This window comes from Aedes albopictus, chromosome 3 (assembly GCF_035046485.1).
Source record: "Aedes albopictus strain Foshan chromosome 3, AalbF5, whole genome shotgun sequence".
Classification (NCBI taxonomy): domain Eukaryota; kingdom Metazoa; phylum Arthropoda; class Insecta; order Diptera; family Culicidae; genus Aedes; species Aedes albopictus.
Window position 1 is genome coordinate 62,099,164 of NC_085138.1, and position 24,426 is coordinate 62,123,589.

A 24,426-nucleotide genomic window follows, 5' to 3' on the forward strand; every position below is an offset into this window, starting at 1 on the left:
CCTGGAATGTCCATGAGAATGCACCCTTTGAAATTCTCAGAATCGCCCTGAATCGCTCTGAAACATCCCTGAAATGCCCCTGAGATCCCATGGAACGGCTTTGCAATCTGGAATCCCGAGAACTAATTAAAAATCCCTGGAATGTCCATGAAACCTACTGAGACCTCATGGAACGCCCTTGAAACCAGCGGGAACGCCCCTGAAGCCTCTTGAAACTTTCTGGAATGCCTCTGAAATCCCATAGAACGGCCTTGAAATCTCTTGAAGCCGCTGAAACGCCCCTGAGATCACGTGGAACGCCCCTGAAACCACTTGAAACTCTCTAAATTTCCCTAGAAACCGCCTGAAAAGGCCTTGAAATCCCCAGAAACACGTGGAATATCCCTGAAACTCCTTGAAATTCCATAAAATACCCCAGAAACTCCCTGGACCGACTTTGAAATCACCTGAGACTCCTGGAACACCCCAGAAACTTCTTGAAACATCCTGAAAGCTCTTGAAATCCCCAGAAGCCCCCCGCGAAGGCCTCCAAAACCTTTGGAAACCCCTTAGAGCACCCAGAAATTCCCTTGAGCACCGATGGAACGTCCCTGAATTCCCTTGACACTTTCTGTAATGCCTCTGAATCCCTCTGAAACCGTTGGGATAGCCCTGAAACGCGCGCCCCTGAAACACCCTGGAGCGTTCTTGAAACCCGTTGAAACTCTCTGAAACTGCCCTGAAATCGCCTGAACAGGTCTTGAAATCTGCTGAAATACCTGGAATATCCCTGTAACTTCCGTGAAACTTCTTGAAACCCCCTGAAACGGCCTTGAATTCACCTGAGACCCCTGAAACACCCCGAGAACTTCTTGAAACCTTCAGGAACGCTCTTGAAACCCCTAGAAGCCCCCCTGGTAGGCCTTCAAAACTATTCGAAACTCCGAAGAGCGCCCCAGAAACTCCCTTGAGCTCCCCTAGAACGCCCTTGAATCCTCCTGAAACCGCCATGATGCAATCTATGAAACATACCGTAACTATGCTTACGCAATGTTTTCTAAATATTATTTAGTGTTCATGACAGGATATGTTTAGGACTTCTACAATTTTGCATAGTTGTTTCTGAACTCATAATCTGGGAATTATTCATCTCAAAGTAAGGCATTCTGTCGGAATCTGGTTATTTTTCCAATAATTGTAATGAAATGAGAGCAATTTATGTCTGCAATTGTTTTGCTCGTATTCATTTCCAGAAGCAAGTAATTCCTCTAGACTGATGAGCGTCCATACGAACTCATCAGTGCATTTGGAAACAACAAGAGCATAAAGCAACGCTTATCATTGCACAGTGGTTTTGGCCAAGCAAAGTTCTTCATCCGAAACTCGAATACCATTTACTGCAGCACAAATTAAACATGAGACCACCCTGAGTTTAACTGAAACCACCGTCGTCCAACACAGCTGATCGAAACGACCGACGACGACCGTTCACCATTTGCGGTATGCTAATTTCGGTCCAAATTTCGCGACCGTCGTCGTCTGTCCGTTCATCAAACTGCTGTCCCACACGTCCCCGCTACTGGCCGATGCGACACATCATCGTATCGCATACAACGGCGATGTCATCCTAATCAAATTGCAACGTGCGCACATGGTTTGTCACTCCACTATACTGGTACTGACTGAGACTGACTGACTGACCGTTCCGTTCTTCCATTGCAGCGGTGCGCGGTGGACCGGCATATGAATTCGATTGGTGCGAAACAATATATGACCATTTAAATTGAAACTGAATTGTTGTTGTCTGAAAGACAACGAAGACGACGACAACGACTGCAATCGATTTCGATTCCGAAGCAAACTGCTGGACACTGACACGTATCAGCTAGGACAAGGTCAAGGAATTTTCGGAACTTGGCGACTTGGCGATGTCTTTTGATCGCATGCGATCGTGCGTGATCTGTGGGGGTGGATCAGTCGGTATAAAACCGTGTCCCGAACGCCGGGAAAGGCACAGTTTGTCACCTGCAACCAAACCAAAAACCACTTCCAGCCTCAACATGTTCGCCAAAGTGGTAAGTTCTTTCTGGTGGAGAGGAGTTCGAGACATCGAAGGGGTGTTCTAACAGGATGGGTTATTCTTGCAGATCTTCTTCGCCGTCCTGGCCATTGCTTGCGTCGCTGCCAAGCCACTGTTCCCAGTAGCTGCCTACAGTGCGTACAGTGCTCCCGTCGTGGCTGCTTCGCCAGCTCTGGCTGCCTACAGCGCTCCGGTAGCAGCTGCCTACACTGCCGCTCCATTCGGCGCCGCCTACACTGCTGCCTTGCCTTATGCTGCTGGATTCCCGTATGCTGCTACCGCTGCCCTTCCCTACACCTCCCTGGTCCTGTAAAACCCGTCACCTGCAATTTCCCCAAACCCTTCTATGATCTCGCAACCCTAAAACTTTAATTGAAAAAAAAAGATCCTTCTCCTTAAAAATGATACCAAAAATTCGAAGAAGATTTCTGCGGAACAAAAAATAAAATCTCAAAAATTTGCAACTGATATCCTTGAGGACTATTATTGTTATTGAAGAATCCGTCCTGTCCTGACGTTCACCACTAGAACACAAGTATTCTCTAGACCTATCCTGTCCAGGTTTCTGAAAAGAATACTGGATACCTCCTGTCTAAGGTTACTTGGGAGAATCCTCAGGGGAATCCTGTCTAAGATTCATCTGGGGAATCCTGTCTAAGAATCCTCAGGGGATTCCTGTCTAGGATTCCTAAGGGGAATCCTGTCTAGGATTCTTGAAAAGAATCCTGTCTAGAATTTCTGAGAGGAATCCTGTCTAGAATTCCTCAGGGGAAATCATGTCTAGGATTCCACAGGGGAATCCTGTCTAGGATTCCTTGAAGGAATCCTGTCTAGGATTCCTTGGAGGAATCCTGTCTAGGATTCCTGGGAGGAATCCTGTCTAGTTCTTGAAAGGAATCCTGTCCAGGATTCTTGAAAGGAATCCTGTCCAGGATTCTTGAAAGGAATCCTGTCCAGGATTCTTGAAAGGAATCCTGTCCAGGATTCTTGAAAGGAATCCTGTCCAGGATTCTTGAAAGGAATCCTGTCCAGGATTCTTGAAAGGAATCCTGTCCAGGATTCTTGAAAGGAATCCTGTCCAGGATTCTTGAAAGGAATCCTGTCCAGGATTCTTGAAAGGAATCCTGTCCAGGATTCTTGAAAGGAATCCTGTCCAGGATTCTTGAAAGGAATCCTGTCCAGGATTCTTGAAAGGAATCCTGTCCAGGATTCTTGAAAGGAATCCTGTCCAGGATTCTTGAAAGGAATCCTGTCCAGGATTCTTGAAAGGAATCCTGTCCAGGATTCTTGAAAGGAATCCTGTCCAGGATTCTTGAAAGGAATCCTGTCCAGGATTCTTGAAAGGAATCCTGTCCAGGATTCTTGAAAGGAATCCTGTCCAGGATTCTTGAAAGGAATCCTGTCCAGGATTCTTGAAAGGAATCCTGTCCAGGATTCTTGAAAGGAATCCTGTCCAGGATTCTTGAAAGGAATCCTGTCCAGGATTCTTGAAAGGAATCCTGTCCAGGATTCTTGAAAGGAATCCTGTCCAGGATTCTTGAAAGGAATCCTGTCCAGGATTCTTGAAAGGAATCCTGTCCAGGATTCTTGAAAGGAATCCTGTCCAGGATTCTTGAAAGGAATCCTGTCCAGGATTCTTGAAAGGAATCCTGTCCAGGATTCTTGAAAGGAATCCTGTCCAGGATTCTTGAAAGGAATCCTGTCCAGGATTCTTGAAAGGAATCCTGTCCAGGATTCTTGAAAGGAATCCTGTCCAGGATTCTTGAAAGGAATCCTGTCCAGGATTCTTGAAAGGAATCCTGTCCAGGATTCTTGAAAGGAATCCTGTCCAGGATTCTTGAAAGGAATCCTGTCCAGGATTCTTGAAAGGAATCCTGTTCAGGATTCTTGAAAGGAATCCTGTTCAGGATTCTTGAAAGGAATCCTGTCCAGGATTCTTGAAAGGAATCCTGTCCAGGATTCTTGAAAGGAATCCTGTCCAGGATTCTTGAAAGGAATCCTGTCTAGGATTCTTGAAAAGAATCCTGTCTAGGATTCTTGAAAGGAATCCTGTCTAGAATTCTTGAAAGGAATCCTGTCTAGGATTCTTGAAAGGAATCCTGTCTAGGATTCTTGAAAGGAATCCTGTCTAGGATTCTTGAAAGGAATCCTGTCTAGGATTTCTGAGAGGAATCCTGTCTAGAATTCCTCAGGGGAAATCATGTCTAGGATTCCACAGGGGAATCCTGTCTAGGATTCCTTGAAGGAATCCTGTCTAGGATTCCTTGGAGGAATCCTGTCTAGGATTCCTGGGAGGAATCCTGTCTAGTTCTTGAAAGGAATCCTGTCCAGGATTCTTGAAAGGAATCCTGTCCAGGATTCTTGAAAGGAATCCTGTCCAGGATTCTTGAAAGGAATCCTGTCCAGGATTCTTGAAAGGAATCCTGTCTAGGATTTCTGAGAGGAATCCTGTCTAGAATTCCTCAGGGGAAATCATGTCTAGGATTCCACAGGGGAATCCTGTCTAGGATTCCTTGAAGGAATCCTGTCTAGGATTCCTTGGAGGAATCCTGTCTAGGATTCCTGGGAGGAATCCTGTCTAGTTCTTGAAAGGAATCCTGTCCAGGATTCTTGAAAGGAATCCTGTCCAGGATTCTTGAAAGGAATCCTGTCCAGGATTCTTGAAAGGAATCCTGTCCAGGATTCTTGAAAGGAATCCTGTCTAGGATTCTTGAAAGGAATCCTGTCTAGGATTCTTGAAAGGAATCCTGTCTAGGATTCTTGAAAGGAATCCTGTCTAGGATTCTTGAAAGGAATCCTGTCCAGGATTCTTGAAAGGAATCCTGTCCAGGATTCTTGAAAGGAATCCTGTCTAGGATTCTTGAAAAGAATCCTGTCTAGGATTCTTGAAAGGAATCCTGTCTAGGATTCTTGAAAGGAATCCTGTCTAGGATTCTTGAAAGGAATCCTGTCTAGGATTCTTGAAAGGAATCCTGTCTAGGATTCTTGAAAGGAATCCTGTCTAGGATTCTTGAAAGGAATCCTGTCTAGGATTCTTGAAAGGAATCCTGTCTAGGATTCTTGAAAGGAATCCTGTCTAGGATTCTTGAAAGGAATCCTGTCTAGGATTCTTGAAAGGAATCCTGTCTAGGATTTTTGAAAGGAATCCTGTCTAGGATTCTTGAAAGGAATCCTGTCTAGGATTCTTGAAAGGAATCCTGTCTAGGATTCTTGAAAGGAATCCTGTCTAGGATTCTTGAAAGGAATCCTGTCTAGGATTCTTGAAAGGAATCCTGTCTAGGATTCTTGAAAGGAATCCTGTCTAGGATTCTTGAAAGGAATCCTGTCTAGGATTCTTGAAAGGAATCCTGTCTAGGATTCTTGAAAGGAATCCTGTCTAGGATTCTTGAAAGGAATCCTGTCTAGGATTCTTGAAAGGAATCCTGTCTAGGATTCTTGAAAGGAATCCTGTCTAGGATTCTTGAAAGGAATCCTGTCTAGGATTCTTGAAAGGAATCCTGTCTAGGATTCTTGAAAGGAATCCTGTCTAGGATTCTTGAAAGGAATCCTGTCTAGGATTCTTGAAAGGAATCCTGTCTAGGATTCTTGAAAGGAATCCTGTCTAGGATTCTTGAAAGGAATCCTGTCTAGGATTCTTGGAAGGAATCCTGTCTAGGATTCTTGGAAGGAATCCTGTCTAGGATTCTTGGAAGGAATCCTGTCTAGGATTCTTGGAAGGAATCCTGTCTAGGATTCTTGGAAGGAATCCTGTCTAGGATTCTTGGAAGGAATCCTGTCTAGGATTCTTGAAAGGAATCCTGTCTAGGATTCTTGAAAGGAATCCTGTCTAGGATTCTTGAAAGGAATCCTGTCTAGGATTCTTGAAAGGAATCCTGTCTAGGATTCTTGAAAGGAATCCTGTCTAGGATTCTTGAAAGGAATCCTGTCTAGGATTCTTGAAAGGAATCCTGTCTAGGATTCTTGAAAGGAATCCTGTCTAGGATTCTTAAAAGGAATCCTGTCTAGGATTCTTGAAAGGAATCCTGTCTAGGATTCTTGAAAGGAATCCTGTCTAGGATTCTTGAAAGGAATCCTGTCTAGGATTCTTGAAAGGAATCCTGTCTAGGATTCTTGAAAGGAATCCTGTCTAGGATTCTTGAAAGGAATCCTGTCTAGGATTCTTGAAAGGAATCCTGTCTAGGATTCTTGAAAGGAATCCTGTCTAGGATTCTTGAAAGGAATCCTGTCTAGGATTCTTGAAAGGAATCCTGTCTAGGATTCTTGAAAGGAATCCTGTCTAGGATTCTTGAAAGGAATCCTGTCTAGGATTCTTGAAAGGAATCCTGTCTAGGATTCTTGAAAGGAATCCTGTCTAGGATTCTTGAAAGGAATCCTGTCTAGGATTCTTGAAAGGATTCCTGTCTAGGATTCTTGAAAGGAATCCTGTCTAGGATTCTTGAAAGGAATCCTGTCTAGGATTCTTGAAAGGAATCCTGTCTAGGATTCTTGAAAGGAATCCTGTCTAGGATTCTTGAAAGGAATCCTGTCTAGGATTCTTGAAAGGAATCCTGTCTAGGATTCTTGAAAGGAATCCTGTCTAGGATTCTTGAAAGGAATCCTGTCTAGGATTCTTGAAAGGAATCCTGTCTAGGATTCTTGAAAGGAATCCTGTCTAGGATTCTTGAAAGGAATCCTGTCTAGGACTCTTGAAAGGAATCCTGTCTAGGATTCTTGGAAGGAATCCTGTCTAGGATTCTTGAAAGGAATCCTGTCTAGGATTCTTGAAAGGAATCCTGTCTAGGATTCTTGAAAGGAATCCTGTCTAGGATTCTTGAAAGGAATCCTGTCTAGGATTCTTGAAAGGAATCCTGTCTAGGATTCTTGAAAGGAATCCTGTCTAGGATTCTTGAAAGGAATCCTGTCTAGGATTCTTGAAAGGAATCCTGTCTAGGATTCTTGAAAGAAATCCTGTCTAGGATTCTTGAAATGAATCCTGTCTAGGATTCTTGAAAGGAATCCTGTCTAGGATTCTTGAAAGGAATCCTGTCTAGGATTCTTGAAAGGAATCCTGTCTAGGATTCTTGAAAGGAATCCTGTCTAGGATTCTTGAAAGTAATCTTGTCTAGGATTCTTGAAAGGAATCCTGTCTAGGATTCTTGAAAGGAATCCTGTCTAGGATTCTTGAAAGGAATCCTGTCTAGGATTCTTGAAAGGAATCCTGTCTAGGATTCTTGAAAGGAATCCTGTCTAGGATTCTTGAAAGGAATCCTGTCTAGGATTCTTGAAAGGAATCCTGTCTAGGATTCTTGAAAGGAATCCTGTCTAGGATTCTTGAAAGGAATCCTGTCTAGGATTCTTGAAAGGAATCCTGTCTAGGATTCTTGAAAGGAATCCTGTCTAGGATTCTTGAAAGGAATCCTGTCTAGGATTCTTGAAAGGAATCCTGTCTAGGATTCTTGAAAGGAATCCTGTCTAGGATTCTTGAAAGGAATCCTGTCTAGGATTCTTGAAAGGAATCCTGTCTAGGATTCTTGAAAGGAATCCTGTCTAGGATTCTTGAAAGGAATCCTGTCTAGGATTCTTGAAAGGAATCCTGTCTAGGATTCTTGAAAGGAATCCTGTCTAGGATTCTTGAAAGGAATCCTGTCTAGGATTCCTGAGAGGAATCTTGTCTAGGATTCCTGAGAGGAATCCGGTCTAGGATTCCTGAGAGGAATCCTGTCTAGGATTCCTGAGAGGAATCCTGTCTAGGATTCCTGAGAGGAATCCTGTCTAGGATTCCTGAGAGGAATCCTGTCTAGGATTCCTGAGAGGAATCCTGTCTAGGATTCCTGAGAGGAATCCTGTCTAGGATTCCTGACAGGAATCCTGTCTGGGATTCCTGAGAGGAATCCTGTCTAGGATTCCTGAGAGGACTCCTGTCTCGGATTCCTGTCTAGGAAAGAAACTATAATCATCTGCATCCTGTTTGTAAGTTTATTTCTTTTCTTTGCTCAAATAAACGTCCTACCAAAGAAAAGAAAATTTAAACCCGATGCCACAGATCGCCACCGGATCGAAACGGATTCGAAATCGATACCGCCGCATAATGGTATTCCAATTTCCAGACGCGCGCCGCCAGCCAGTAGTACCGGAACAGTAGTTCCCTCCTCCCCGATTGTCCTCCGAGGCGGCGCCGCCGCCAGATTGTAAACATGTATAATCGTACCTACATGTAGTGTTTGTGTATAGCGGAACGGAGCATATGACCCGGAGAGTCGAACATTGTTCTCGAGTCATGTTTCTCCAATTTCTGTTTATTGTGCTGTGTGTGTGTATGTGTCCGGTGAATCTGGTGGCGACGGACGTCGGCGACTATAGCTAGAAAGGGTGCCAGTGCCCACCTTGTTTTATTGTTATCCTCTCGTTATCGGCACAAGGAGCGAGTGGGGGGAAATTGCTTAAAGAGGATTTTCCTTCCAGTCAGTTGTGCGCTTTTGGTCTCCTGGCTCAGACTGTTTCGATCAGTGGCGGTGAGTTTGGATTTTTTTTTGCAGCTGCTTTTGGGTTTAGAGTGGGAGGAAGTCGGAAATTTTGCGGAATAAAGTGGAACATGGTTGGTCGAGTGTAGTTTGAAAGGAAATTGCCTGCTCTTGGCATGTTTGACGCGTGTTCTTCTGTAGTAGGAGCTGGAGGCTTTTTTCGAATGAGGAAAATGTTACAGATCGTTAACTAGCAGTTAAAACAAATGAGTTTGCTGGTTTTCGGTATCGTTAGGTGGGTTTGCCACGCAGGAGGATTTTTTCTTTCATTTTTGGTGGAAATGGAGCATGAAGGATTGATGCTAAAAAGGGCGGGAGTGAATGGCGTGGATCTTGTGGAATGGTAATAGGGATGGTAAGGAATTATTATGCCCTATACTTGGAACCAACATGAAACCGGACAGGATTCTGCTCTAGAATCATACACAGAAACAGTGGAGTCCTAGACAGGATTCAGAGAGATATCCTGTCTAGGATTCAAGAGAGAAACTTTGTCTAGGATTCCAGAGGGGAATCCTCTTTGGAATCCTGGGCAGAATTCCTCTCTGAAACCCTGAACAGAATTCCTTGTAAGGAATCTTCTACAGGATTCCTTTCTGGAATCCTAGACAGGATTCTTCTCTAGAATCCTGGACAGGATTCCTTTCTAGAATCCTGAACAGGATCTAGACAGTATTCCTCGCTGGAATCCTAGATAGGATTCCTCTCTGGAATTTTGTTTCTTTGTGGAATCCTGAACAGGGTTTTTTTCTTGGAATCCTGAGCAGGATTACTCTCTGGAATCCTGGACAGAAATCCTCTCTGGAATCCTAGACAGAATTCCTCTCTGAAATCAAAAACAGGATTCCTCTTTAGAAACCTAGACAGGAATGCTTTTTGAAATCCTAGACAGGGGTTCTCTCTGGAATCCTAGACAGGATTCCTCTCTGGAAACCTAAATAGGAATCCTTTCTGGAATCCTAGACAAGATTTCTCTCTGGAATTCTAGACAGGATTCCCCTCTGCAACCTTTAACAGGATTCCATCCGGAATCCTATAAAAACAATTTTCCCCTCCAGAGATTCCTCTCTAGGCAGGATTCCTCTGTGGAATCCTAAACACGATTCCCTCAGGCATCCTAGACAATTCTAGTCAGGACTCCCTTCGGAACTCTAAACAGGATTTCTCTGGAACCTTCGGTGGGATTTCTTCCCATCAGACAGATCATTCCATGAAATTGGTAGAAAAACGTTGTTTGAAATTTCAACAAGAGCATATTCAAAGCATCGCTTCTGTGGTTTCGGAACAAGAAGAGAAACGTTGGAAACGATATGACCTTCATCAGATCCTATCGACATTTCCAACAATGGAGTCACAATTTTCTAATTGTATCACATCGTTATTAATAGATGGCCCCAAAGAGAAATTGATAGCAAAACCCAGCGACGGATCACGTTTTCCCTAAATTGAAATCCCTTTGTCGTTCTAGATTTTTTTTTTTCATTCTACTTTCCATTTTCCATCTGTCTGTCTAAGAACCGAGGAAAAACGAAGAAAAAAAGAAAACTTGTCTGGCACCACCAAAGTGGCAAATTACCGACGCTTTGCTGGACCGAACCGGACATGGCACGCCACCATGACGACCGTCCGGTCCATCGCGCCGTTCTCAAATGGCGATCCGTTTATGCACACATACACAGCATTCTGTTCGATTTTTCGCTTTTATTTATGTATCTTTTTCCATATCCTGGGGTATGGAATTCTGAAGGACAAGAGCGCAAGCATTTCGATTGTTGTTACCAACAAACAACGATGGACAGACGGACCATCGCATCGTATCGTATTGACCCCCATACATAACTAAGCTTGGAAGGATACACAATTGGACGGGTTCATCATCATCGTCGTCGTCCATATCATTTCTTGTTTTCTGCTTGGGATGGTGCTCGATTGCGGTCTCAATTGGCCGGGGAAGTTATCTTGCGGATTGTGGTGTCTGGAAAAACAATATGCCTTCATGAGGATGAGATAAGTTCAACAACAAAAACAAAACGTCTAATAGGAAAAGAGTTTGAAACACCAAAATTGGTGTTGTTCTATTAAACTAGCTACGTTTGCATTGTTTACATTTTACCGACAACAAAAAAGTGATTCATTTAATTAATTTGACAGCTTTTGCTGCATACTGCAGCAGTGAAATCCAACTTTCACAGAGCTTTTGTTCTGTGTGAATTGAAGGTTGGTTCAACAAGTGTATCTGGCGAAGTGAAAATTAAACGGTGATGAAGAACAATCCGGCTAGCTGCTGGTTTGGTGCGGTTGCCTTCGTCGTACGCAATCCTTCGTCGTAAAGTTATTGATAGTCTACATCTTTTTGCTTTCAAGAGCCATTGGCAAAGGTAGGTTGAAATAGCTGTAATTATTGGCTATTTCCTGTCTGATATGACGGGAATTAGCGTATATGACCGAGTAAATTTCTTTCGTATTTCATATTTTCATACTTAGGATTGATTGTTTAATCAATATGCTGCAAATAATGCGTTTCATTATGTTAACAGTATCTGTAATTTGAATTTAATGGCTACACAAAAATAAGATCTTAATGACATTCTAAGCCACAAACCACAAAAAAAAACGAATTTCCTTCATCTTCGCACCTTTACGACGACCGTGACTGGCGTGGTTGCGTCGTTATCTTCCTTTTGATTGCCCCGAAGAAAACGGAAGATCACAAACACCCGGCGCCGGCAGCCGGTGGCCATATCATCGCGCAATCCACTTATCCGCGTAACGACTTGTTTCTGCGTTTCTGAAATCACTCCCTGGGTGTAGTCGTTTTTGTATCATCGCTACCGCGCAGCACCTGTACAGTGTACACTACTGACTGTGTGGTTATCGTTATTTGCTTTTTTTTGTAGTGCCAAATTGACGATGTTGCGAATTGTAAACACTTAGATTAACGTTCCAACACCACACCACCGCACCGGACGCGGACGCGCAGGAGATGATCGTTTTGTGCTCGGTTCGGTGCACTTGATAATGGGAAAAGAACGCAGGTACATTGACGTTGATTTTTGTTGGCTGGCTGCTGATGCTTGAAATCACCTGATGTCATTAACCGCAGCAGCTGGGTTTGCTCTCGATTTGGCTGTTTTTGTCGTGCTTTCAACAGACTGGCGCTAAGATGGTCTCATGCGCTAGTATACAATCTATTTTTCCATGCTTTTCTTGTTTTATCTGGGTATTCAGCATAAACATTATGAGGGTGACGGGTTCGATTCCCGGTCGGTCCATGTACTTTTCGTAAAGGAAATTTTCTTGACTTCCTTGGGCATTGAGTATTTTCGTGTCTGCCACACGATATACTCGTGCAAAATAGTCATAGACAAAGGCAGCTCTCAGTTAATAACTGTGAAAGTGCTCATAGAAATTTATACTACTGATTTCCTCTTATCTTTTTAAACATGAAATATTACTAGCCAGCCGACGATTCAGATAAGGTGTAACGGGTTACGTACAAAAGGTTGAAACACGAAAGGCTGAAATAACAAAAGGCTGAATAACATAAGGCTGAATTATGAAAGGCTGAAAGTTTAAAAAGGCTGAAATATAAATTCGACTAGTTTTCAAACAGCGGCAGCCCAAAAACTATCATGCTAATGACCATCCAAATATTCAAACATAGACAAACAGATGTATGGCTCCAATTATTCCCATCATACACTGATTCAACGGTATATTTGAAATTTTGCTGGTTGGTCGACAACCAAGCCATGGAATTTGTATTGGTTTTGTTCGAGCATTCAATCCTAGTACAGGGTTGGCTAAACTAAGTCGTTTTTATCATTGGGCCAACGTCAACATGCTTCTGTTACTTTGCTTTGAATAGAAAAGTGTTGCCCAAGCAGCACAGATGACACGGAAGAGTCGCGACAGCGCGTTTTTGGTTGCACAGGAGCTGCAGTTAATTGATTCCAACCCAAATGCTAGATAAACTTGGCAGGCATTGACTCGTGTGCAACGAAAATCCTGAGCTACTGTGACTCTTTTGTGAAAAATGTTACAATTGTTGGTCAGCACAATCAACTTTGCTATGTAATGTTGATATCCAACATAACTACGATAGTATTTCTCAAAAGAACAGCATATTTTTCGAAGATGGAAAAATCTCTATTGATTTATGAGCAGCTGTACATCAATCTCCATAACATCAAAACTTGAAAGAATAGCCGATGTTTAAAGAAGGGGAAATCGCTTATTGGAATGCCATCAGTCACTTTTTGTGTCGTTGGCATGCGTCATTACCCTCTTTACTAAGCACAAGCCTACAAGCCCTTGTGACGGGTTCGATTTCTGTTCTGGCCAGCAATTTCTCGTAATGATGATTTCCTTGACTTCTTTGGGCACGGTATCTTCGTGCCAGCCAGACGATAAACGAATACAAAATGGCCATTGAACGAGGGAGCTTTACTATGAAAGTGCTAATATGTAACACTAAGCTGAAAAGCAGGCTCTGTCTCAGTTGGCATGTCACGCTTAGATAAGAAAAAGTGTTGTAACTAATTACGTAAATTTTTGCGTTTCAGCCTTTTCAATTTTCTGCCTTTTGTAATGTCAACCTTGTGTAATAGTTTCATAATTTCAGCCTTTCGTGCATTCAGCCTTTTGTGATTCAGCCTCATGTTAGCGTCCCAGTGTTACAAATTCCATGTTGAGGCAGGTGAACTGGAAGATAAAATTCATCTCGTAACACCGCTACGAGGATTTGTTTAGAAATTCCGTCAGAATTGCTTTCTCAAACTTCGCTAGAAATACCAACTGAAATGCCGCTAAGGACTTCTTTCGTGTTTTTCACGCCATATTTCATGATATTCCTTTATTAATTCTTCCTGGAGCTTCTTTCAGATTTCTACCAGCATTTCTGCAAGATTCGAACAATTATGTTCGTTATTATTCCCTGTGGATCTTCCAGGGTTCCTGAATTCCAACCGATTTCTCCTGAAGTTTTACACGGGGATTTTACAGAATTGCTTTCCAACATTTCTTCCAGTGTTTTTTTTCCCCCGGGATGGCTCCCAGAGTTTCTCGAGGGATTCCATCAGCGTTTTGACTAACTACATTTTCGTGGAATTTTTACCAGGAGTTTCCTTTAGGATAATTCGCAGATGTTGCGTTGTTTCTGTCAGGATTTCCCTTGAAAAGTTTCCACGATCCTTCCAGTATTACTTTGGGTCTTCCCTTGGAGATCTTCCCATAATTTCTCACCGAGTTATTCCTGTAATTTCTACTAGAGCTCCTCCAGGGAATTATAGTTTCTCCTATAATTTCTTTGCAAAACAATTTCGTAAGTTTTCTTCTAGAATTTCACCTAGGTTTTCTACAGTAGTTGCAGCTGGAATCCCGAGCAGGAACTAATAACTGACACATAACTGCAGCATACCAAAATCAGGTATCATTCCAAAACAAGATATTGGTCGGTTATCTTGGTATTGAAAATAACTTACTTTGGTATTTTGTAGGTATTGATAAAATACCTCAACGAGTTATTGATCCAGGGCTACTTAATACCTCATTCAGGTTGTAGGTATGCGGTTTCCCATACCTGAGTTAGTTATTCTTCAGCTATCTTCTCCTGCTCGGGATGTTTTTTGAAGGTTCTCTGAGAAGTCTCCGATTTTTTTCTTTCGCGATTGGTCCTGGGATATCTTTTGGAGAAATCTGGAGTTTCTTCAGAAGCGTTTTCTGATATTTTCCATGGAGTCCCGCCCGTGGTTTCTTTCATAACTTCCTGACTCTTCATCGTAGCCATTTGCCAGATTTCTTGTAGTGATCCACCTGCGCTTTTTTTTATGGATTTCTAGAGATTTTTCTCAGAGCTCTCCCCGAAACCTGTACCAGAAATTGTTCCGAGATTCTGGGTGCTCCTTTTGGGATTTCTAATAGATGTCCCCAGAGCAAGAATTTTTCCGTAGTTCTGGCAGGGATTTGTTCTAGGATAGCTTACGAAATTAGTGGAAGAAATTTGCGGAGAAATATCAGAAGGAATCCAGGCGAAATCTGGTCAGAAACTCCGCAAATACTTATTAGGGAAATCTCAAGATACAATTCAAAAGAAATCCTGCGAAAGTGTTGGGAGTAATCCCGGGTAAAAAATGAGGAAACAGAAGGATAAGCTCTGGAGGTGGAAATCCGCGAGGAAATTCATTGGGAAAACCTACGGTAGAAATCCCGAAAGGTGCTACAGCAGAGCCCCTTTGAAAAACTCTTGCAAAAATCCTGGAAGGAACTCTAGTAGGAATCCTAGAAACAACTCTTATAAATCCCGAAGGAAAACCGAACTATTTTTGGCAGCAAATACGCAGAAAACCTGTGGAGAAAAATCCTCCAAAAATAAAACAATCCTCCAGAAATAAAACTTGGAAGGAAGTAGGAAGAACTCGCAGACTCAAAGCAATTTCTGTTATTTGACCCAAAGAAAATGTAGGAAAAATCTTGAAACTACCGTCTACCCCCGTTGGTTTGACCTCATCTAATCTGAACACTTTTCAATTTGACCCCCTGCCCCTCTAATCTGCACATCGTTCAAACTAAAAATTGTTCAAACGTCATTCTGCTCATGGAACGGGGTGAAACGGAACGCAGAATCAAAACAAAACAGCAAAAACGGTTACCATCAGTGTACTTTTCGATGTCCACAGGGTTACTAGAAGTTCAATTTGAAAAACGAACCCCGTTGGTTTGCATGAGGTGTCGTTCAAACCAACGGGAGTAGACTGTATCCTGATTTGAAAGCTCTAGGAAGAATTCAGCAATTTGATAGAATTTGTTGGATAATAGATTTTCAGCATTTTGCGCCCGTCTAGCGAAATGGGAGTCGTGAGTTTGAGTCTCACCGGAGTACGTGGATTTCTTTTCATAATTCCAAATCTCAATTTGTTCATCAAGCACATGTTCTGTTGTGCACATGGATGTCAAAGCATTTTCAATAGTGTAAAAAAAATGTCGCCCAAAATCAATCGATTTTTGTTGACGGAAAAATTACATTTAGATCAAAATTTAAAAAAAGGCATTCGAGGGTTTAGTAATTGTATTCTTAACGCAAAAACATGTAGGTAAGTTTTGTTTGTTTTCCCCACAAACTATGGATTGTAAGCCTTTATTTAAGATAGTGCAGGCTTGCATAGGCTTGCTGGTTTTTTTTTTTAAATTTCCTCTAGCCTGTCTAAGCCTGGTTGAAGCACTTTAGTATAATAGATTCCTTCAAAGATTTCTCCCAGAATACTTGCAACTTTTACGATTCTTTCCGGGATTCTCTCCCGGATTTTTTTCGCTCCTCCCGGGTTGTTTTGGATTGCTTCAGACATTTCTCTAGGTATACCTTCATTGATTTTCTTAAGATTCTTTGAGAGTCTCGAATTCCTTCTGAGATTCTTAAATTGAGTTCTTTTGTGATTCCTTTAGGAATTATCCCAGGGCTCCTTCCTGGATTCTTTAAGGTATCTTCCAAAATTACTCGAGGGGATCCTTCAATGGCTCCTCCAGATTTCATTCGGAGGCTGATCCTGGGATTCCTTCAGATATTGCATTCTATATTGATGTTTCCCGGGGTTCCTTTAGGAACTTCACCTGGAATTCCTTCAGGGATTTGTCTCAAGATTCTCTCAGGAATTACATATTTCCGAGATTCTTCAATGATTCTTTCTGAAATTTGGCCCGAGACATCTAAAGCATCACTTTGGGATTTCTTTGGAAATTCTTTCAGCGATTTTAAGCTTTCTCCTGGAATATCTTATGGGATTCCATCATTGATATCTTCAGAGATTTCTTTTATGAGTCCTTCGAAGATTCCTCTTTAGAAGCCATTTTTTTTTTCTTGGATTCATACCGAGATTCTTTCAGGGATTACTCCAGAATTCTTTGAGGAATTCCTCCCAATATTCCTTACGGTATTCTACCTAAGACTTATTCCGGGATTTTTTTCTGAGACTGGATTTACCCAGATATTTTTTCTGGGATTCCTGCGAGGAATACTCCAACTAGGGGAAAAAGGGGTTCTTTGAAAGAGCTACAAGTCATTTATTACGTACAGAGAATGTCAAAAATTGATATACTGACTCGCTCCTTTCCCCCTATTTTGTATCTGTCTTTCCACTTGTACCTCTTGTTTACATAAACATCTCATGAATGCGCCTTATAGCTCATAGGCGTCAACTTAAGGCGAAACTGGAGGCTTTTCCGTTGGGAACACCGTGCGCTATGAGCGGATTCAAATTTTCTTGGTAGTAGTGAGGTGCTTGAAATGCGCAAATGGGGAGTATTGTAATCACGCCGATATTTGAACAACAAAAACAAGTTGAACTGATTATACTTTTTAAATCAATAAACAAATAAACAAATAAACAAATAAACAAATAAACAAATAAACAAATAAACAAATAAACAAATAAACAAATAAACAAATAAACAAATAAACAAATAAACAAATAAACAAATAAACAAATAAACAAATAAACAAATAAACAAATAAACAAATAAACAAATAAACAAATAAACAAATAAACAAATAAACAAATAAACAAATAAACAAATAAACAAAAAATCAAATAAACAAATAAACAAATAAACAAATAAACAAATAAACAAATAAACAAATAAACAAATAAACAAATAAACCAATAAACAAATAAACAAATAAACAAATAAACAAATAAACAAATAAACAAATAAACAAATAAACAAATAAACAAAAAAACAAAAAAAAACAAATAAACAAATAAACAAATAAACAAATAAACAAATAAACAAATAAACAAATAAACAAATAAACAAATAAACAAATAAACAAATAAACAAATAAACAAATAAACAAATAAACAAATAAACAAATAAACAAATAAACAAATAAACAAATAAACAAATAAACAAATAAACAAATAAACAAATAAACAAATAAACAAATAAACAAATAAACAAATAAACAAATAAACAAATAAACAAATAAACAAATAAACAAATAAACAAATAAACAAATAAACAAATAAACAAATAAACAAATAAACAAATAAACAAATAAACAAATAAACAAATAAACAAATAAACAAATAAACAAATAAACAAATAAGCAAATAAACAAATTAACAAATAAACAAATAAACAAATAAACAAATAAACAAATAAACAAATAAACAAATAAACAAATAAACAAATAAACAAATAAACAAATAAACAAATAAACAAATAAACAAATAAACAAATAAACAAATAAACAAATAAACAAATAAACAAATAAACAAATAAACAAATAAACAAATAAACAAATAAACAAATAAACAAATAAACAAATAAACAAATAAACAAATAAACAAATAAACAAATAAACAAATAAACAAATAAACAAATAAACAAATAAACAAATAAACAAATAAACAAATAAACAAATAAACAAATAAACAAATAAACAAATAAACAAATAAACAAATAAACAAATAAACAAATAAACAAATAAACAAATAAACAAATAAACAAATAAACAAATAAACAAATAAACAAATAAACAAATAAACAAATAAACAAATAAACAAATAAACAAATAAACAAATAAATGAGTTAATAAATAAATGATTAAAAAATGAACTGATTTATAAATAAATAAATTTATCAATAAGTGAAGAAATAAATAAATGAATAATCAAATCAAAATAGTAATAAATAAATAAATTAATTTATCAAGAAATAAATAATTAAACAAAAAAAGAAACAAATAAATAATTTGATGAATGAATCAATCAACAAATGAATTAAAAAATTCCTTTGGGGATTGCTTTTGGAATTCCTTTGAGGATTCCTCCTAGAACTCTTGCGAGAATTACCACTGTATGTCCTCTTATAATTCTTCCTAGAAATCTTTAGGGGATTGCTCATGGGCGTAGCCAGAGGAGACAGGGGGGGACTCCATCACGGATTGCTCCAGAGAATTTTTCAAGAATTTCTCCAAGGGTTTCACCAGACATTCCTCCGGGAATTTCCCTTGGGATATCTTTAGAGGTTCCTCCAGTGATTGTTCCAGGGATTTCCAAGTCCAAATATTCTTTCAGAGATTTCTTCAGGGATTTCTCCATATATTCTTACAAGAGCTCCACTAGAGATTGCTCCAATAATTCAATCTGGAATAATTTGAAGTATTTCAGCAGCAATATCTTCCAGAAACCCTTACAGGAAATTTTACAAGAGATTAGCTAAAAATTAATCCAGAAGTTCCTTGAAACATTATACAAAACATTGTTTTCGGAGTCCTTCCAAAGATTCCAATAACAATTCGTCCAAAAACTATTGCAGACCTGGATTTCTTCATATTTTTTTCTACAGAAATTCTTCCAGGAATTTCTTAAGAAAGCTTTCCTGGGATTTCCTAAGGAATTCCTCATGGGACTGCTTCAGGGACTCAGGAACTCCTGCAGGGATTCCTTCAGGAACTGATACAGGGATTCCTAAAGGAGTTTTTCCGCTAACTCTTCTTAGAATTCCTTCAGGATTTCTCTAAGGATTCCATCTGCAATTTCTTCAGGAATTCTTTCTGGGAATTTCTCAAGGGATTCTTCCACGAATTTCTTCAGAGATTCCTCCAGGAATTATTCGTCTGGGAATTGCTGCAAGGATTTCCCTAAAAATTCATGCAAGAGTTCCTTCAGAAATTCCAGAAATTCTTCTAGATATTTCTCGACGAGTATTTCTAGACACTCTTTCGTGAATCCCTTCAGGCATTCTTCTAGGATATCCTCCAGGGATTCCTTCAAAGGATTCCTCCAAAATTTCTCCAAAAATTCCATCTGCGATTTCTTCAGGAACTATCTCTGGTATTCTTCTACGAACTCCTTAAGAAACTTGTATACTTGAATTCCACCTGGAATTCCTACATAAATTTATCCAGGATTTCTTTAAGGTATTTCTTCAAGGACTTTTTCCAGAGACTCGTACAAGAATTCTTCTAAAGATTTCTCCAGGAATTACTTCAGAGAATCACCCAAGAATTCCATCAGGAATTCTCCTAGGCATTCTTCCGAGAAATTTTCCAGACATTCTTTCAGAGATTCTTCCTTGGATTCTTGCAGAGATTTCTCTAGCAATTTTTTCAGCGATTCCTCCAGGAATTCCACCAGATATTCCTTCAGGAATTGCTTTTGGGATTCCTATGATTGCTTCAGGAATTCTTTTTGGGATTTCTCCAGAAATTCATGCAGGTATACCTCCAGGAAATAATCAAGGTGCTTCCTAATAAATTATGTCAGCAGTTTATCCAAGAATTTCTCTAGGAAATCCTTCAGGAATTCCTTCATAAATTCTTCCAGAATTTTCCCTGGGAATACCTTTTGGATTTTTTCCAGGAATTCCTCCAAGAATTCTTCCAGATCTTCCTCCAGGAATTGCTGTGAGGATTCCTCCAGGAATTCCGCTAAAAATTCCTCCAGCAACTTCTTTAGGGATTTTTCCATGGATTTCTCCACGAATTTCTCCAATGATTCCAGGGATTCCTTCAGAAATTCATTCGAGGATTTCTCCAGGAATTTCTTGAGAAATTTCTCTAGAAATTCTTCCAGGAATTTCTCAGGAGATTTTTTCAGAAATTTTTCCCAGGTTTTCTCTAGAGATTCCCGCAGAAATTTATCAAGTAATTGTTGTAAGAATTTCTCTAGGAATTCCTTCAAGGATTTCTCCAGCAATTCCCAAAGGAATTTTCGAGGAATTACCCCAAGAATATCTTCAGGAATTCCTCCAGGAATTTCTCTAGGAATTTATCCAGAAATTGCTTCTGGACATCTTTCAGAAATTATGTCAGCCATTTCTCCAGGATTTTCTTCAGAAAATGTTCTGGGGATTTTTTTTTCAGAATTACCCCAGGATTTTTTCCAGGAATTCCTTCAAATATTTCTCCAGGAATTGCTCCTGGATATCCTTGAGAAATTTTGTCAGCAATTCCTATAGGGATTCCTGCAGATATTTCTACAGGTATTTCTCCAGAGCTACCATCAGGAATAGCTTTAGGGATTCCTCCAGAAATTGCTCCATGGATTTTCCCAAGGATTCCTCCAGGAAATCCTCTAGAAGTTCTTCCAAGGATTCTACCAGGAAATCCTCTAGGAATACCTTCAGAAATTCTTCCAGGAAATTCTCCACAGATCTCTTCAAGGATTCCCCCAGGGATCATCGAGGATTTCTCAAGGCATTTTTTCACAAATAGACAAATATTAGAAATAGCAATCTCCCAGAATTCCTCTGGTGATTCCTCTAGAAATTCATCCGGTAATTCTTTCAAGATTTCCTCTAGAAATTCCTCAAGCAATTCCCACAGGAATACCTCTAGGATTTTATCCAGGAATTTCTCCAGGAACTACTCCAGTAAAGGAATTCCTCCAGGAAATACCCCAGGAATTTGTTCAGGATTTCCTCAAGGAATTCCTTCTGGACATCCTTCAGAAATTATATGAGCAATTCCTTCAGGAACTTCTCCAGGTAATCCTCTAGAGATTTCTTCAGAGATTCTTCCAGGAAATTCTCCAGGAATACTTTAAGGTTTTTTTTCAAAGATTTATCCAGGATTTTCTTCAGGGATTCCCCCACGAATATAACCAGGGATATTCTCAGAGATTCCTTCAGGGATCCCTCCAGAAATTCCTCCAAGGGTTCTTACAGGAAATTCTCCTGGAAAATTTCTCAAGGGATTTTTTCAGAAATTTCTCCAGCAATTCCTCCAAAAATTCCTCTGGAGATTTTTTTCAAGAATTCTTCCAAGGATTGCTCCAAGAATTCATCCAAGAAATTTCTCCAGAAATTTCGGCTGGGTCTTATCTTATCCAGAAATTACGCCCGGAATTTGTTTAGAAGTTTCTTCAGGCATTCCTCCAGGATTCTAGAGATTTTCCAAGGAATTGCTTCCAGAAATTTATGTAGGATTTCCTTATGAGGTCTCTTTAGAAATTTCTCTACGTATTCCTCCCATAATTTATACAAGAATTTCTCCAGGTACACTTTCAATTTTTTCAGATATTCCTCCGGGAATTTTGCCGGGAATTCCTCCAGGGATTCTACAGGGCTTCCTCTAGGAATTCCTTTAGGAATTGTAACAGGGATTCATCCAGGTTTTTTCAGAGATTTATCCAGGAAGTCTTCCAGGGTTTCTCCGGGAATTTCTCAAGTGATTTCTTCAGAAATTCCTCTCAAATTCTTATCAAAAATTCATTCAGGAGTCCCTTCTGAAATTTCAGAAATCCTTCAAACATCTTTTTAGGGATGTACCCAAGAACTTGATTAAATAATGATTAAAAAATGATCAACAATGTAATGTTAATATACTCAATTTCATCCTGCCGATTCAAGTTATAAAAGCTAGTAGGTACAAATTTGCAAAGGGTGCTTGACCCCCCCCCCCCTTACCGAAAAGCCGGCTACGCTCTTGGGATTTCTCATAAAATTCCCGGATCCTTTTTATTGGAGTCAAGTGAAACTTAACATGCATATGAGGAGTGAATATAGCTGATACTGTTTTCAAGGATTCCTCCTGGAATTCCTTCGGGGACTTCTCCTGAAGTTCCTTAGGGGGTTGCTCCTGGAACTCCTTCAATGATTCCTCCTGAACTTCCATCGACATTCCAGAAGGAATCCCCGAACGAATTCTAAGAGGAATCTTCGAAGGAATTCCAGAAGGATTTCCTAAAAGAAGTCCCGGAGAAATCCTAGAAGGAATTTCCAAAGGATTTTCATGAGCAATCCCCGAAGGATGTTCAAGAAAAATCCCGGAACGGGGATCCAGAGGGAATCTTTGCAGAATGATTTCAAGGAGGAATGCCCGAAGAATTTTCAGGAGGCATCCCCGATTGAATGTCAGAAGAAATCTCCGAAGGATTTCTGGGAGTAGTCCCGAGAGAATTCCAGGAGGAATCTCCGAAGGAATTCCAAGAGGAATGCCCGAAGGCATTCAAGGAGAAATCCCCGAAAGAATTCCAGAAAGAATCACCTGAACGAATTCGAGGAGAAACCCCCGAAGGACTTCTAGTTGTAGTCCTTGATGGAAGTCCAGAAGAAATCCCGGAAGAAATTCCAGTAGGAATCTGTGAAAAATTTCTGAGGGGAATTCTAGAAAAGGGAAGAGATTTTCAGGAAATATCCTCGAAGAATCAACAAAGAATTTTTAGGAGGCATCCCCGAAGGAATTCCAAGAGGAATTTCCGAACGAATTCCAAGAGAAATTCCAGAAGTAATTCCCTAAGGGAATTCAGGTCGATTCCCCGAAAGAATTCCAGAAGGAATCCACGAAGGAATTCCAGGAAGAACTCTCGAAGAAAATACAGGAAGAATCTCAAAGAATTCCAGTAGGTATCTCCAAAGGAATTGCATGAGAAATTCCCGAAGTAATTCCAGAAGAAATCCCCGAACGAATTCTAGTAGGAGTCTCCACAGGAACTCTAGGAGGAAAATCCAGGTGAAATCTCTGAAGGAATTCTATTATGAATCCCCGAAGGATTTTCAAGAAAAATCCCCGAATCAAACGAAATTCGCGGGCGAATTTCATGGGGAATCCATGAAAGATTTCCAGGGGGAATCTTTCCAGAAAGTATACAGTATTTCCAGGAGGAATCCCCGAAGAATTTTCAGGAGGCATCGTCTTAGAAATTCCAGGAGGAATTGCCGAACGAATACCAGGAGGAATTCCAGAATTAGCCCCCAAAGGAATTTCAGGAAGATTCCCCGAAAGAATTCTAGGAATATTCCACAAAGGAATTCCAAGAAAAAATCCCGAGGTAATTTTAGTATTAATCATCGAAGGAATTCCGAAAAAGAATCTCTGAGCAAACTCCAGGATGAATCTCCGAAGGAATTCAAGAAGTAGTCGCTGTTGGAAATTCAGGAAGAGTCCCCGAAGCAGTTTCATGAGTATTCCTTCGGGGGTTCATCCTGGAATTTCTTCGAAGATTTCACCTGAAACTCTTTCAGGGATTCCTCTTGGACTTCCTTCGAGAATTCCTCATGGAATTCCTTCGGGGATTGCTTCTGGAATTCCTTTGAAGATTGATCTTGGAACTCTTGCGAGAATTACCCCTGTATGTCCTGTTGTTTCCTGTTAGAAAATTTTCTTTGGAATTCCTTTGGTGATTTTTGCTGGAATGCTTTGAGATTCTTCCTGTTTTACTTTGAGGGTTCATTCCGGAATTTGCTCCTTCGGAGATGGCTTCTGGGACTCCTTCGAGGATTACTCTAGGATTTTTTTCGGGGATTCCTCCTGGAATTCCATCAAGGAATACCCTGAAACTCCATGGGTACTTCTTTCGGAGATTCCTCCTGGAATTCTAACAGCAACTACTTCTGGATTTTTTTCGGGTATTCATCCTGGAATTCCAGGATATCCTTCTGGAAATCATTCGGGAATCCCTCCTGAAATTCTGTGGATATTCCTCCTAGAATTCGGTCAACGATTCCTTCTGGACATCCTTCTGGGATTTCTCCTGGAATTCCTTTTAGGGTTCCTCCTGGAATAACATTGGGAATTCCTGTGGATATTCCTCCTAGAATTCGTTCGGGGATTCCTTCTGAAATTCCTTTGGGTAATCCTGCTGAAATTCTTTGAGATTCTTCAGGTGGTTACTTCGAGGGTTCTTCCTGGAATTCCTTCGGATTGCTCCTGGAGTTACGTCGGGGATTGCATCTGTAATTTGCTTAGGGATTCTTTCTTGGAATTCTTTCGGGGATTCCTCCTGAAATTCTTTCGGAGAACCGTCCTTCAGAAAATTACTTCTGCAAATCTTTGGGGATTCCTGTTGGAATTCTTTCGGGGATGCCTCCTAAAAATTCTTCTGGGATTTCTATTGAAAATCCTTAGGTTATTTTTCTTGAAAATCC

General features: G+C 40.0%; 1 protein-coding gene across 1 annotated transcript; it reads left to right on the forward strand.

Moving 5' to 3' along the window:
• The first annotated feature begins 1,707 nt into the window (after positions 1-1,707).
• On the forward strand, positions 1,708-2,527 carry LOC109399718 (uncharacterized). Its single transcript, XM_019672228.3, has 2 exons — positions 1,708-2,054; positions 2,127-2,527. The coding sequence occupies exons 1-2, from the start codon at positions 1,908-1,910 to the stop codon at positions 2,370-2,372; spliced, it is 393 nt and encodes a 130-aa protein (XP_019527773.3). The 5' UTR covers positions 1,708-1,907; the 3' UTR covers positions 2,373-2,527.
• The last annotated feature ends 21,899 nt before the right edge of the window (positions 2,528-24,426 follow it).

Coding starts and splice junctions, on each gene's coding strand:
- LOC109399718 (XM_019672228.3), top strand. CDS start 1,908: ATGTCTTTTGATCGCATGCGATCGTGCGTGATCTGTGGGGGTGGATCA. Junction 2,055..2,126: donor TCAACATGTTCGCCAAAGTG/GTAAGTTCTTTC, acceptor TTATTCTTGCAG/ATCTTCTTCGCCGTCCTGGC.